This window comes from Diorhabda sublineata, chromosome 4 (genome assembly GCF_026230105.1).
Source record: "Diorhabda sublineata isolate icDioSubl1.1 chromosome 4, icDioSubl1.1, whole genome shotgun sequence".
NCBI lineage: Eukaryota > Metazoa > Arthropoda > Insecta > Coleoptera > Chrysomelidae > Diorhabda > Diorhabda sublineata.
In genome coordinates this window covers 26,404,062-26,416,416 of record NC_079477.1, presented here as the reverse complement: position 1 = coordinate 26,416,416, position 12,355 = coordinate 26,404,062, and the positions used below count along the sequence as shown (strand labels likewise).

General features: G+C 30.2%; 4 protein-coding genes across 4 annotated transcripts; 2 read left to right on the top strand and 2 right to left on the bottom strand.

The window, feature by feature from the left end:
* Positions 1-2,074: 2,074 nt before the first annotated feature.
* On the top strand, positions 2,075-4,996 carry LOC130442713 (40S ribosomal protein S27-like). Its single transcript, XM_056777049.1, has 3 exons — positions 2,075-2,184; positions 2,275-2,342; positions 4,754-4,996. Exons 2-3 carry the CDS (start codon positions 2,275-2,277, stop codon positions 4,938-4,940), a joined length of 255 nt encoding a protein of 84 aa, XP_056633027.1. The 5' UTR covers positions 2,075-2,184; the 3' UTR covers positions 4,941-4,996.
* Positions 4,997-5,092: 96 nt separating this feature from the next.
* LOC130443088 (short-chain specific acyl-CoA dehydrogenase, mitochondrial) lies at positions 5,093-8,230 on the bottom strand. Its single transcript, XM_056777551.1, has 8 exons — positions 7,952-8,230; positions 7,625-7,889; positions 7,456-7,576; positions 7,223-7,403; positions 6,967-7,127; positions 6,835-6,912; positions 6,283-6,530; positions 5,093-5,406 (listed from the first exon to the last, which is right to left on the bottom strand). Exons 1-8 carry the CDS (start codon positions 7,980-7,982, stop codon positions 5,280-5,282), a joined length of 1,212 nt encoding a protein of 403 aa, XP_056633529.1. The 5' UTR covers positions 7,983-8,230; the 3' UTR covers positions 5,093-5,279.
* Positions 8,231-8,608: 378 nt separating this feature from the next.
* LOC130442710 (39S ribosomal protein L18, mitochondrial) lies at positions 8,609-9,732 on the top strand. The gene is made up of 3 exons (XM_056777046.1): positions 8,609-8,874; positions 8,927-9,077; positions 9,127-9,732. The coding sequence occupies exons 1-3, from the start codon at positions 8,675-8,677 to the stop codon at positions 9,325-9,327; spliced, it is 552 nt and encodes a 183-aa protein (XP_056633024.1). The 5' UTR covers positions 8,609-8,674; the 3' UTR covers positions 9,328-9,732.
* Positions 9,733-10,750: 1,018 nt separating this feature from the next.
* Positions 10,751-11,854, bottom strand: LOC130442388 (actin-related protein 2/3 complex subunit 4). The gene has a single exon (XM_056776454.1). The coding sequence runs from the start codon at positions 11,736-11,738 to the stop codon at positions 11,232-11,234; it is 507 nt and encodes a 168-aa protein (XP_056632432.1). The 5' UTR covers positions 11,739-11,854; the 3' UTR covers positions 10,751-11,231.
* Positions 11,855-12,355: the final 501 nt, after the last annotated feature.

Sequence of the window (12,355 nt, the reverse complement as noted above, 5' to 3'; positions counted from 1 at the left end):
GTGAGGATGTTTTCGATAATATCCAGATACTTTTTGCAGATAGCTGTATTGAAAGTTTTTCTCTAGGTATCCAGCTACCAAAAGCACAGCCACTTCCTCTAAACTTTTATAGGTGCTTCAATTGCTAGAATTTTGGATTGTAAGACTAACAAATGATTATTGACACGTTTTTGAATAATTTTCATAAATCTTCTTTCGTTTTCGATCCAAAAAATTCATTGTCTATGGTATGGTCAAGTTAGTTCTGGCAAAAACTAATTGAAACATCAAATAGAATACCAACAAGTAATTTTTGAGATACCGTGAATAGTGTACCAAAATATTTAGCGAAAGCTTTTAGTTTTGACACGTTTTTCAATTGGAATAGATAGTAGTATTTAGTTTGTCTCTTGTGATATTTATAATAAGTTATTTCTCTTCACTGTACATGTAAACTTTTTTTGTATAGATATATCTGTTTTGAAATTTAAAATGTAATGTTGAAAAATAAAGTATTCAAAACGAATTGCTAGTTTTTATCGAAGACCAAAATACTATTTTTCTCTAAAACTCAACAAGGAGCCGTTAGATCTTGACATTAATGAGAAGGCCCAGCGGCCGCCCTCCTCAGGCACGCCTTCGTTAGCATGAGGAGGGATGATGCATAGGACAGCTCATTATTATGGGCTTAATCCAAGACGGAAGCAATTGTGCCGAGGGACGAATGGTACCAGCGCCCTAATCAGCTGTCGCGGAAAACCTGCCGAAATTCCAAGAGCATGGACCATGAAAAATCTTCCCCCTAAAGGCTCCAAGCAAACAGGGAGCGTAGAGCCCACTACCATCGAAGTAGCGGTTTCTTCCGATACCGAAGCTCTGACCGGTGCAAACGCCGCAACATCAGTAGTGCTGAGAAGGAAAGCCAAGGCTGCCGTGACAGCTCAGGGTTAAATTGCTCCATATCCTAATGTTGCCTCGACCTCCACCTACAGCGTTTCTAACCCGGAGATCTAGATAAACCCTCTTAGGAGGCCAAGAATCATAAAGGTCATAAAGTCATAAAACTACTAGCTAGCAAAATCGAAGGAAACATCGAATCTGCAGCTGGCCGTGAGCCGAGTGGAACAACCCGATACCGGCTTTATGGAAAAACAGCTGCTGTTATTGGAATGACTGGGACCATCATGCGATTTCTCGTTCTTAAGTTTGTTAGAAATTATATCTTAATTCGTCAAAAGGTTCCTTCAAAAAGGACCTGATCGGCTTTTAGTAATATTAAGTGGGGCACGATGGACCATCAGAAGACCTATGTGCTTAACGGCCCATTGTTTCCCACTATTCTACTATGAACTATCATTTATCATTAATGAAAGGTTATAATAAACAATGACAATCTATGAATGAGTAGTTCATTCGATCCAATTTCAAAAACTAGAAGAAGTAAAAGGGAGTTGACAAATGGCATACTTAACTACAAATCAGTTCAAAGGATTTTTCGGAAACAACTTTAAAAGAGTGCAATCTTAAAACATTACAGTTCCCTGTACATGATTACGATTGATTAATTCTTATGAGCAGCATGAGCTAACATATCACCGAATCTTGCGACCATATTATTTGTATAGAAATTGGTACTAAAATACGTGTGTTTGTAAATTGTTAATTATTTCTAAATAATAATTATTAAAACACTTAAAATCTATTACACAACTGAATTAAGGTTTATAAAACAAGAAAATCATGAAATCATATATAAAACCACATAACAAATGTGATAAAAATAAAAGTTTTTATATATTAAGTTTATAGTTTGAAATTTCCTCCGAAAATGAAACGCGACATTCGGAAATCAGATAATAGTTGATTTTCCCAAAATTTAGTTAATAATAATACTAATTATGAACCGTTTTCAATATTCTGAAAACTTACTCCTAATTCAAACAATCTACTAGTACCGCACAAAAAAATGCCTAATTCATCTGAATTATACTAACTTCGTAAATGATAGACAATGAATAAATACAATAAGTTACGTAGTGAAAAGAGATAGAAAGACAACTTGTCAATTTGAATATTTAGCATTGCTTTTGTTGGTATTCCTCAATTCTGTCAAATATCATATCCTTTTACATGGTTGATAGCCGAAAGTAACACGTGCTGCTGAAGTAATTTTTGTGAAATATAGTCGTTAAAAAAGTTAATAAGGTAAATTAAATCGAGATATAACTAACCAATAATACAATCAATAGTAGTATCCTAAAAATATTTGATATTGTTCGCATTTTTTTATTGCAGATGCCTTTAGCTGTCGACTTATTGCATCCTTCTGCCGAAAAACAGAGGCGATCACACAAATTGAAAAGGTAAATACTGAATATTACTCAAAATATAGTTTTTTTTGCTTGTTGTTGAGATAAAACTAGTACCTTATGCTTCAACTATTTATATAGATTTATTATACTTGTTCGTACTTGTCAAATATAGGTATCTGATTACGTTGTTTAAAAACTGCATCTTATTTATCGTTTAATTTATAAAAATCCTCTTATTACAAGAATATTTTGTACAATATTCGTTAAATTTAATTCAAATTAATATAATTCTGAGTGGCAGTAAACGTTATTTACAAATATTTCAACTTTTTGAAGTGCTATATTATTATCTTTATATTATGGAATATCTTCCATTCACTTATTAAAAATTATCATTTTAGAAATAATAAAATAGTGTGCAATATGATATAAAATACATATACATATTGAATATTGTAATTTCAAGAATCCAATATTGCACAACCTGGATGAAGTTTATTCAATACTTAGAAGAAATGTGCATATGAATTGAGATATTTTAATTTATTGTTGTTTTATGAAAATTGGTTCCTAAATTATTGTTTATTATTCTTTAAAAGTAGAAAATTGGAAACAAAAACTGTAAGGAAAATTGAAGTTGTTATATAGAAAAATGTTTGTGTTTCCAAATTTTCACTTTATATAAATTGTAAAATTTACTGTACCATTAGAGCTCCTCTTATGTTATGTTGAATTAGAATGATTGTGATTGGTGTTTTCAATTTTCATATAAATTGGATACATATTTCTTCACTTCATTTATAAATTTATAACTTATTTTAATAATAAAATATGTATGTTGAGTTAAAAGACTCTTGAATCTTTTATCTTGTAGTAAATTTTTGTTCTGCAGTTTCGCCTTTATTCATCTGAATTTTTGATTTTACTAGATCATTGTAAATAAATATGAGATATATATATATATATATATATATATATATATATATATATATATATATATATATATATATATATATATATAATTTAAAGTATAGGGTGTTAATTTTACTATTTAACTAATTTCTTATAGACTTTTCTTTCTTGCACCAAATGTCTCGCTTCGACCCACGATCTTCCCTTCTTTCTTAATATTTTTCCTACTGCGTTCTCCCTTGTTACTCATGGTCATCTTTTTTCTTGAAAGTACTTTAACTGGCACTGCTATGAATCCTTTGTAGGTGATCACCCCACCATCCTAGTTGTTTTCTTTCAATATTTTTTGTTTGGGTACAACTTTTAAATCTTTTATGCGTGAATTTTTTAATATATCATTCCTGGTTAGGTTAGGTTTCTTCTTTTCTCTATCTATCAATACCCAAGGTTCTCAACCATATGTTGGAATTGTAAATTACTTTGTGCATTTTCATTTTTGTTTCTTTTTTTGTTCATATTTTAACTTATTGTTGTTTTATTGCATAGTATGTCTTGTTTGTCTTTGCATTCTATTGTTTTATCCTAAATCATGTCTTTCTGTCTTTTCCAACATTATTCCTAAGTATTGGGAGCTACTAACTTATTTTACAAGTTCCTCTTCGACCCTTATTTCAATTTCTTCTTTTACATTTATCATTACAATAACTTTGGTTTTCTTTTTGTTCATCTTTATTCTGTTATATTTATATTAATATTTGGTTCCAGTCGTTGAAAGTTTCTTGTAGATCCCTTTGGTTTTTGCTATGAACTTTTATATTATCTGCAAAGGCACATTCCATATATTAATTAGCTCTAGAATAGTTATGGGTTCAGCTTGCCTACTTGTTGTGAAAGTTTTGTTTATAAAACTTCCTTGAACAATTCAACTTTAAAACAAATCAAAAATTTTGGTCAAATTTATGCCAACTGGCATAAAAATGTCTGTTTAACTGTGACCTGTAAAATGTTTATTCTTGGTTTGGAATAGAGTTCAAGCCATAGTTTAATCTCCAGTTTTCAGGGCCGGATAAAGATTTATAAGGCCCGGGGCTAAAATAATGACGGGGCCCCCTTAAGAAATTCGGAAACTAGGAAAAATTCACAAAATAATATCAATACGTTGGATTTGTGGTATCAACACATCAAAAAATACAGAATGATTTCCAAATGATGGGGCCCGGGGCTATAGCCCCCCAAGCCACTAGCTTAATCGGGCCCTACCAGTTTTACCCTAGGATGTAAAATTGACTCTTAATGAAGATGATCTGATTTATTGGTAGTAACTTTAAATTGAAAATTTCTTCGGTCAGTTTTCTAAAGTTTTCACTTTGACATAGTATGTGGTTTATCAAATTTGTTTATATGTACCTTCCATGTACTTTGAATTAGATATAATTACAGAAAGAACTTTAATTTTGTACCAGAGCATAGTCAAAAGACTTTCGGAAAACCAAGAAAACTGAAACTTTTCTTTTTTGCATCAAATGTTATAAATGCATATCTTGTTTCAGGTTGGTTCAGCATCCAAATAGTTACTTTATGGATGTGAAGTGTCCAGGCTGCTACGCAATTTCAACTATTTTCTCGCATGCCCAGTCTGCTGTACCCTGCAAAGGTTGTTCTACAATCCTCTGCACATCTACTGGAGGCAAGGCGAGACTTACAGAAGGTTGCAGTTTCAGGCGTAAACAGCATTAAATTTTAAATGTGACTGTAACTATATTGTTTTCTAATAAATTTAATTAATAAAGTAAGTTCACTGTTTATTATCATTTTAATAACCTCTCTTTGTCTTTCATCCAATTACTCCATCATTATAGTCGCAAAGGGAAAAATGAAACTCGGATAAATTATGTTAAAAAATATTTATTAATGTAAAAATATATAAAATATTGTGTTTTATGGATATGGGGGAAATGGTGACTCCAGATTATACTATACAAAGTTGTATTTGTAGAAAAACTGTACCTAGTCTTTTTATGTGTTAACCACTTGTTTAAGTGATAAATGGATATCATCAACCCTTTTTCAAATTATTTATAACCCAAGTTCTTTGATCAAACTACCAGCAATAACCAACCTTTGAATCTCTGAAGTGCCTTCATATATTTCAGTAATTCGGGCATCTCTATAAAATCTTTCAGCAGGCATATCAGAAACATAGCTAAAAAATTTAATTATTAAATACTAGAAATTATACTTTGTTAGATTTTTTTCTTCTATCAATATTGTTTTCATTTTCATAATCTACTTATATTATGCTCTCTGGATACTATGGATAGAAGAGATTTCCAGATAAATATAAACCTCTATGCTAAGAGGCTATATATATACTAAGTTCTAAAAGTTAGTGTTGAATTTTTATTTCTCGACAGAACTGAATTTCCCAATAAACTCGGGCTCAGAGAGAAAAAATATTTAAGAAAATATCTAGAAATCAGAATTAATAGTCATAACTTCACGTACTGTACAGAATTCATGTTAATGGGTCTGAAATTTGAAGCTTCTGCAGCAGCTGCAATGGCCATGCTTTGTTGTGGGAATGCTCTGTGAGTTAGTTTTGTTTTAGTCCTGCGAATGTGAGCTCACTATTTAATACATAAAATCATTTCTGGAGTGTTATTCAAGCAATTAACATAATAAGCCTGATATAATTTTCCAATAAAAAGTTTTAGGAACATAACTTGACCCAGACTAAGAGGAGAAAAGCTATTAGGCTTAGGGGCGCCAAAATGCTAACTCCGACCCTGTGTTTTGAGCCAGGTGGTCATGGTTAGCAGATAGAGCATATTCAAATAGACCAAGGTGCCCAAGCATTGAATATTAGTATCAATAATATATTATGTTCAAAAAGTGTGTTGATCAACTATAAAACTTTAATTCAATCAAAATCAAAAATTTATTCCAGTATCATATCTCCATTTCTAAATAAAAAAGGAAGACACTTTCAAATTTGATTCATATCAAGAAAAAAAAAACAAAAACGAAATGAAATAACAGATAAAGGTATACATTGTATTCTATAATAAATGTTCCTTACCCCATTCCTCCTAATATCTGTATACATTGATGGCTAACGAATGTAGCAGCTTCACTTGCGGCCAATTTTGCCATAGCTGCTTCTTTAGTATACAGTTTGTGATTGTCTTTCAACCACGCAGCTCTCCAAGTTAATAAACGTGCAGATTCTAACCGGACCGCCATATCTGCTAATTTGTTTTGAATCATTTGTAATTTCACGAGAGGTTTCCCAAAAGCTAGACGTTTAGAAGAATACTCTGCAGCTACCTGAAAAAAATTTAAGGTGCAGTTAATACAAACAGAAAACTGTTGGGGTGGAACATTAGTACTACACAAACATTTATAGTAACTTTGTCCAATGCACTTGGTGGTAACAAAATTATCTTCGTAAGAAGCAGAAGAAACAGTTTATCTTGTAGTTCTGAAGATGAAAACTTTTTAATCGAAACTTGCATCAGAGTGAAAGTGTTGGTGTAAGTTCTGGAATTTTTTAAAAGTTGAATAGAATAATTAAGCAAATATACATTATTGATATTTGGACCCTATTGTCAGTATAAATAACAATAAATACTTCTAGAGCTGCTTGAGCAATTCCTAAGGCTTGACCAGCAATTCCGATTCTTCCAGCATCTAATGCCATCATGGCAATCTAAAATATAAACAAGACACTAAATAAATTCCAATGATTAATAGTAACTTTAACCTTGAAACCAAAACCAGGTTGCCCCAATAAATTTTCTTTAGGAACTGAACAGTTATCAAAGATTAAGTTACAAGTTGAGGAGCCTCTTATTCCTAATTTGTCTTCCTTTTTACCTAATTCTAAACCTTTTATTGGTTTCGGAACTATTACAGCAGATATTCCTATAACCATAATGAATGTAAAAATAGAATATTTTTAATAAAATAAATAAAAATATATATTATTTTGTAAATTTGTATCAAATTCTTATAAATACCTTTGTGTTTCAATGTTTTGTCTGTAGTAGCAAAAACCACTGCAGCTTCACTCTCATAACCATTGGTAATCCATGATTTTGTACCATTTAAAATAAATCTATCTCCTTGCAGACTAGCTGTAGTTGAAGCGGCTCCTGCATCTGATCCGTTACCTGGTTCTGATAAAGCAAAACAACCAACCTATTAAAATTAAAAATAAAATAAGTAGAAAAAATTATTTTAATAGATTTACCCTATCTCCTCCAGTAAAAGGTTTAATAAACTTATCCTTCTGTTCTGGAGTACCCCACTCTAGTATTGGACCCAAAAATAAAGAATTATTGACAGACATAATAACCCCTGCACTAGCACATCTAAAACATTATTATTAAATTAAACGCATTTTTTACACTATTCATTACCCTCTCGATATCTCCTCCATAGCTATGGCATATGCCAAATAATCCAAGCCTGTTCCATTTAATTCTTCTGGTACTGTAACAGCTAGTAACCCTAATTCTCCCATTTTCTTTATTTGTTCTTTAGGGTAGAAATGTTCTTTATCTATTTTTCCTGCAATTGGCTTTAACTCTCCGTCTGCAAAATCTCTGCAAGTCTTTTGTAGCATTTGATGTGTTTCGGAAAGAGCACTTAAAGAAGCTATGCTTCTTTTCAGTTGGTAAGAACCTTTAAAAGAGTTTTAGTAAGTACACTTACCTAGGTAAACAATAGCTCAAATCAGCACTCACTCATTTTTAAGACATTCCTATAAAGTGCCATTTTAATCTTAATTATAAATATTGTTTAAAACTTCTGTAAAAATCTTTATTTCGATACAAAAATATGTATTACACAATATAAAATTTCAGTTTTATACACTAATATGAACTATCGAAAATAATTAAAAATGTTTAGTGCAGTTTAAAATCTATTTACAATTGAAAATTAACATAAATCATTCAAAGGTCGAAGGACAATATACATGACCAAATACGCTCATTTATGCGCGTCATCTGTTAAGATACGTCAAGGGTTTGAAAGCAAGCAATTGAGGCTATTGTATTTAAACGTATAATTTATTCGTATATTTAGAAATAAATAATGTATTTTTGTAGATTGAGTTTTGAATTTCAAATTTTTACCGAAAATCTCGATCTGGGCTAGGATCCGCAATCAGTTAATAGGTGATCTACCTTGGATCATAGTTTCCAAAAAGAACGAATCGATCATTCAAAAAAATTACTAAATTGAATTTTTTACATGCTTAGGACTGATATGGAAATTACAATATAATTAAATTTGAAATCAGCATTTGAAACATTATGGTTAATTAACCATTACTATTTAGGGATTTATTCGTACGTTATCACGGACAGATCTTCTTATTTATCGTTTATTGTCGAAAACTTCATGTGAATTATTTTAACAAATAGGTTAAGTAATAAAAAGCTTCATTGGAAAGTAACAAAAAAATGTTTAAAAGTTATAATTTTATTTGTTTATTGAATACTTTGAAACAGTGCAGATTTGGTAGTACGACCCAAAGTGGTGTTAAAAATGAAGTAGTAACAATGTTGACAAATAGAAATCCTAGAAATCTAGAACGATTACGCATAGGTTATAAACCAGACGGATATCATGTAGATGCTTTAGGGAAACGTTATTGGCACAAGTAAATTAGACAATATTACGGTGAAATCCGATGATCAATTATAATATTTTAGGTTGCAGCTCACTGCTTCAGGAAAATACGTTAAAGCATCAATTGTTCACTTTCAGAATGGGGAAGTACTTAGTGCAAATACTTCTGAATGGTGTATTAAAAAGCAGCTTTATAGAACTACTGACACTAGTGCTTATATAAATTTGGGAAGGGTAAGGCGTTTAAACAACTTTATTAAAAATAATTTGACTTATTTTGTAGGTTTTGGCACAGAGATGCTTACAATCTGGTTTAATAGAAGTAGAATGTTTTATTAAATCTAAAAAACCTGATGATAAAGTAGCGTTATTTTTACAAGCCATGCAAGAGGGTGGTGTAAGCCTAACTGAGCCTTCACAGTTCAAAGCTGCAATGCCATGGGATCTTGATAGACCCGAAAAACCATGGGAAGTAACTGAATAATTAGTAGTTGAAATAAATTTATTTAAAAAATTTTGTTATTATTTTGCACTAACAAAACCTCGCGTATATTTTCCAATTATTACTTATATAATTATATTTACAAGTTTGTGAAAATGAATATGTGATTTCACACTATAAAACTGCTTTGATTCTCATATACCTTTATATTGGAATCTTACAGTTTTTAAAAAAATATTTTCTTGGGTTCTCTGGAACATTATTCAAATTTAAATAATTTACACATTATTTACTTTTGTGCTTTTTATTTCACCCACAAATTATTACATTCATATATCTATATATTTACAATAAATTATAGTAACAAATTATAAAAATCAAATTACTGTTCATATTTATCCTTGATGTGTTTCCATAATTTCTGAAAAAGTAAAAGATAATCATGATGATTGCTAAAACTTTTATTGTTTAAAATGACAGATCGATATCAGACTTATGTAATACGTACCCCTTCATTGTATTTCTCAAAAAAGGTGTCTGTTGCTAGATCAAACGTTCTTTCGAAGAAAAATGCAGAAGCAACAACAGCTAAAGCCATCGTTGACGTTCTTTTAAAAATAGAGTTATAAATCGTATTTGTAATCCCCATTTTACTTGCTTTCAATTTCTATTAACGTCTAATCCGATTTCTTCTGCTTTTAAAAAGTCATATGTCAATTCTACAATTGCTAATCAGGCAATTTTTAGCGTTCACCTCAATTTGATTGTAGCTTTAATTATAGAGTCCACTAATATTGATAAAGTTTTTTTCAAATAACTTTATGATTCAAAGTTATTTGATAATTATGCGAAATGGAGTGATTTTTTTCGTATTTGTTTTCAAATTTATTCAATATAATAATTTACAAAGTAGTAAAAATCTTGATGTTAAATTGTTTCTCGAAAAATTGTCCTATCTATTCCAAACCTCCTAAAATTTGTAATAAATTTACCAGACAAAGAATATACCCTAAGTATGGTATGTTCTGTGTTACTAGACGGATGAAGTTATTTATGAATAGAGATATGGTAGATTTGTACAATGAGAATCTAATCAATATTAGCAATTCCATATTTAAAAGCTTGAGACCCAGTACAATCATATCATTTGGCAGAAAACTTTAGCTTCGGATTACGTCTTCTTTGCTTAACCACAGAATATTATAAATCTGATGAGAAAGGGCTTTAAATTTTATTGCACTTTTTCAACAAAGGAATAAAAATTATTAGTACCTTATATTTTGCAGAAAAACATATTTACCAGATTTTTTGATACATTGGATCATTTACCTAAAATAAGTTCCAGTATATTTGACATTATCCTATTTGGATTTACATAGTCACACATTATGTTGAATGAACTCAAATATATACTTTTTCTGTACCTACTAAATATAATAAAATGAATTAAAAAAAACACAAAATAGATTATCATAAAATACTATTTAATAAAAATAATATAAAAATTATACATTATAGCAATTGCATAGAAATAAGTTTATAAATATTTTAGTTGCAGTCTCTCAATTACAAACTTACTTCTGTGTATAAAAAGCTTAAAAATATCTACTTTTGATAAATTAGAAAATAACATGGGTCATAATTTATAAATATTTTTTTATTGCTCATCACAATAACTTTGAAAATACACAGGAAAAATTTCAATAAATACTAATTTGTTTACACAAGTTTTATCATCGGACAAATCTATTTTTTTCAATTGAAAATGAAGAAAAGCTATATAGGTGTGTATACCTATCGTTCGTAATAATTATGTTTGAATATTGTCGACTATGTTCACTATTAAAATCTATCCTTGCTTCACTTTACTGATGAATTTATGGTTCAAAAAAATTCAATGTATGAAATCTGTTATTAGCACCTATTTTAACACTGTACAATCAACATTAAAAATGTTTTAAAAATTCTTCAGACACAATCCTTGCTCTTGCATTCACTGCCAACTTCATTTCAGATATTTCCTTATCTATTTCCTCCATGAAATGTATAACAAAATCAACTAATTTGTGTTTGTACATTTGTTCTGTGTGAAAATTGGTAATAAGGAAACTAATATCATAACCTTCTATTGGTTTCCTACGGAGCACGATAAAGTTCTCTGCTCTCATCATCATAAATCTCATAAATTTCTTACAGAGAATTTTCTCAATTTCGTCCGCTTGCTTTACTGCTATACTTATTCTTATTGAATTTACTGATGATTCTATAAGCACTTTTTCTTTCTCATTCCTAGATATTACAACGGGATTGAGCAAAAGTTCTCTAGAAGTCCTAACCTCTACTTCTGGTTTGTTGTGCCGTTCTATAACTTGAGAAGAAAAATTATCCAAGCACATAGCGGCAGTTAATGTGTGACGAACTGCTGTTAAATATGGTTTTAACGTAGCAGACATTTTTTAAAACAGTTGGCGAAGTTTATTTAAACTAATCAACTATAACACCACACCCCCGGTTGAGACTTATGTTTAACATACACAATAATCTTCTTTTTTATGTAATTTTGACACGTTTGATGTATTCTCTCGGGCATTTTTTCGCGACATGTCATACTTTATCATCAAGTGATCGCTATATAGAATACACTACGAAAAGTTTTATATACTTCACTGCAATAAAATGTATTTTTGTGTCATCTAGACAACAGAAAATGAAGAATATATGATTTTCAACGTAAAATTACGCATTTGAATCGAGCCGTTCTTCACAATTAATTTTCTCTAAACAATTTATGGCGTAGTAATTGAAATGAGAAGATACTTTTTTCAGTGCAGCAGCCATTAATTGTATACTGTACGATTTCAACTCATTTTTGTTGATGGTTTTTGTAGTTCTGATCCGTGTATATAATCTTTGGTTCTGATACATATATTTGTTTCCAAGTTAGAATTTATAGAACCGTTGGTTATATTTATACTGAACAATTATTACCATTACACCAACACTCATATTTAAATTATTTGATTCGCGTTTCGATAATGACTTTATCGTCTTCAGAAGTTAAAATTTTTCT

Bases quoted from the DNA above. Each gene is read 5' to 3' on its own strand.
- LOC130442713 (XM_056777049.1), top strand. From the start codon at position 2,275: ATGCCTTTAGCTGTCGACTTATTGCATCCTTCTGCCGAAAAACAGAGG. The intron at 2,343-4,753 runs GTAAATACTGAA...ATCTTGTTTCAG, and splicing joins CGATCACACAAATTGAAAAG to GTTGGTTCAGCATCCAAATA.
- LOC130442710 (XM_056777046.1), top strand. From the start codon at position 8,675: ATGTTTAAAAGTTATAATTTTATTTGTTTATTGAATACTTTGAAACAG. The intron at 8,875-8,926 runs GTAAATTAGACA...ATAATATTTTAG, and splicing joins GGGAAACGTTATTGGCACAA to GTTGCAGCTCACTGCTTCAG. The intron at 9,078-9,126 runs GTAAGGCGTTTA...CTTATTTTGTAG, and splicing joins CTTATATAAATTTGGGAAGG to GTTTTGGCACAGAGATGCTT.
- LOC130442388 (XM_056776454.1), bottom strand. From the start codon at position 11,738: ATGTCTGCTACGTTAAAACCATATTTAACAGCAGTTCGTCACACATTA.
- LOC130443088 (XM_056777551.1), bottom strand. From the start codon at position 7,982: ATGGCACTTTATAGGAATGTCTTAAAAATGA. The intron at 7,890-7,951 runs GTGAGTGCTGAT...ACTCTTTTAAAG, and splicing joins TAGGAATGTCTTAAAAATGA to GTTCTTACCAACTGAAAAGA. The intron at 6,913-6,966 runs GTTAAAGTTACT...TTTATATTTTAG, and splicing joins AACCTGGTTTTGGTTTCAAG to ATTGCCATGATGGCATTAGA.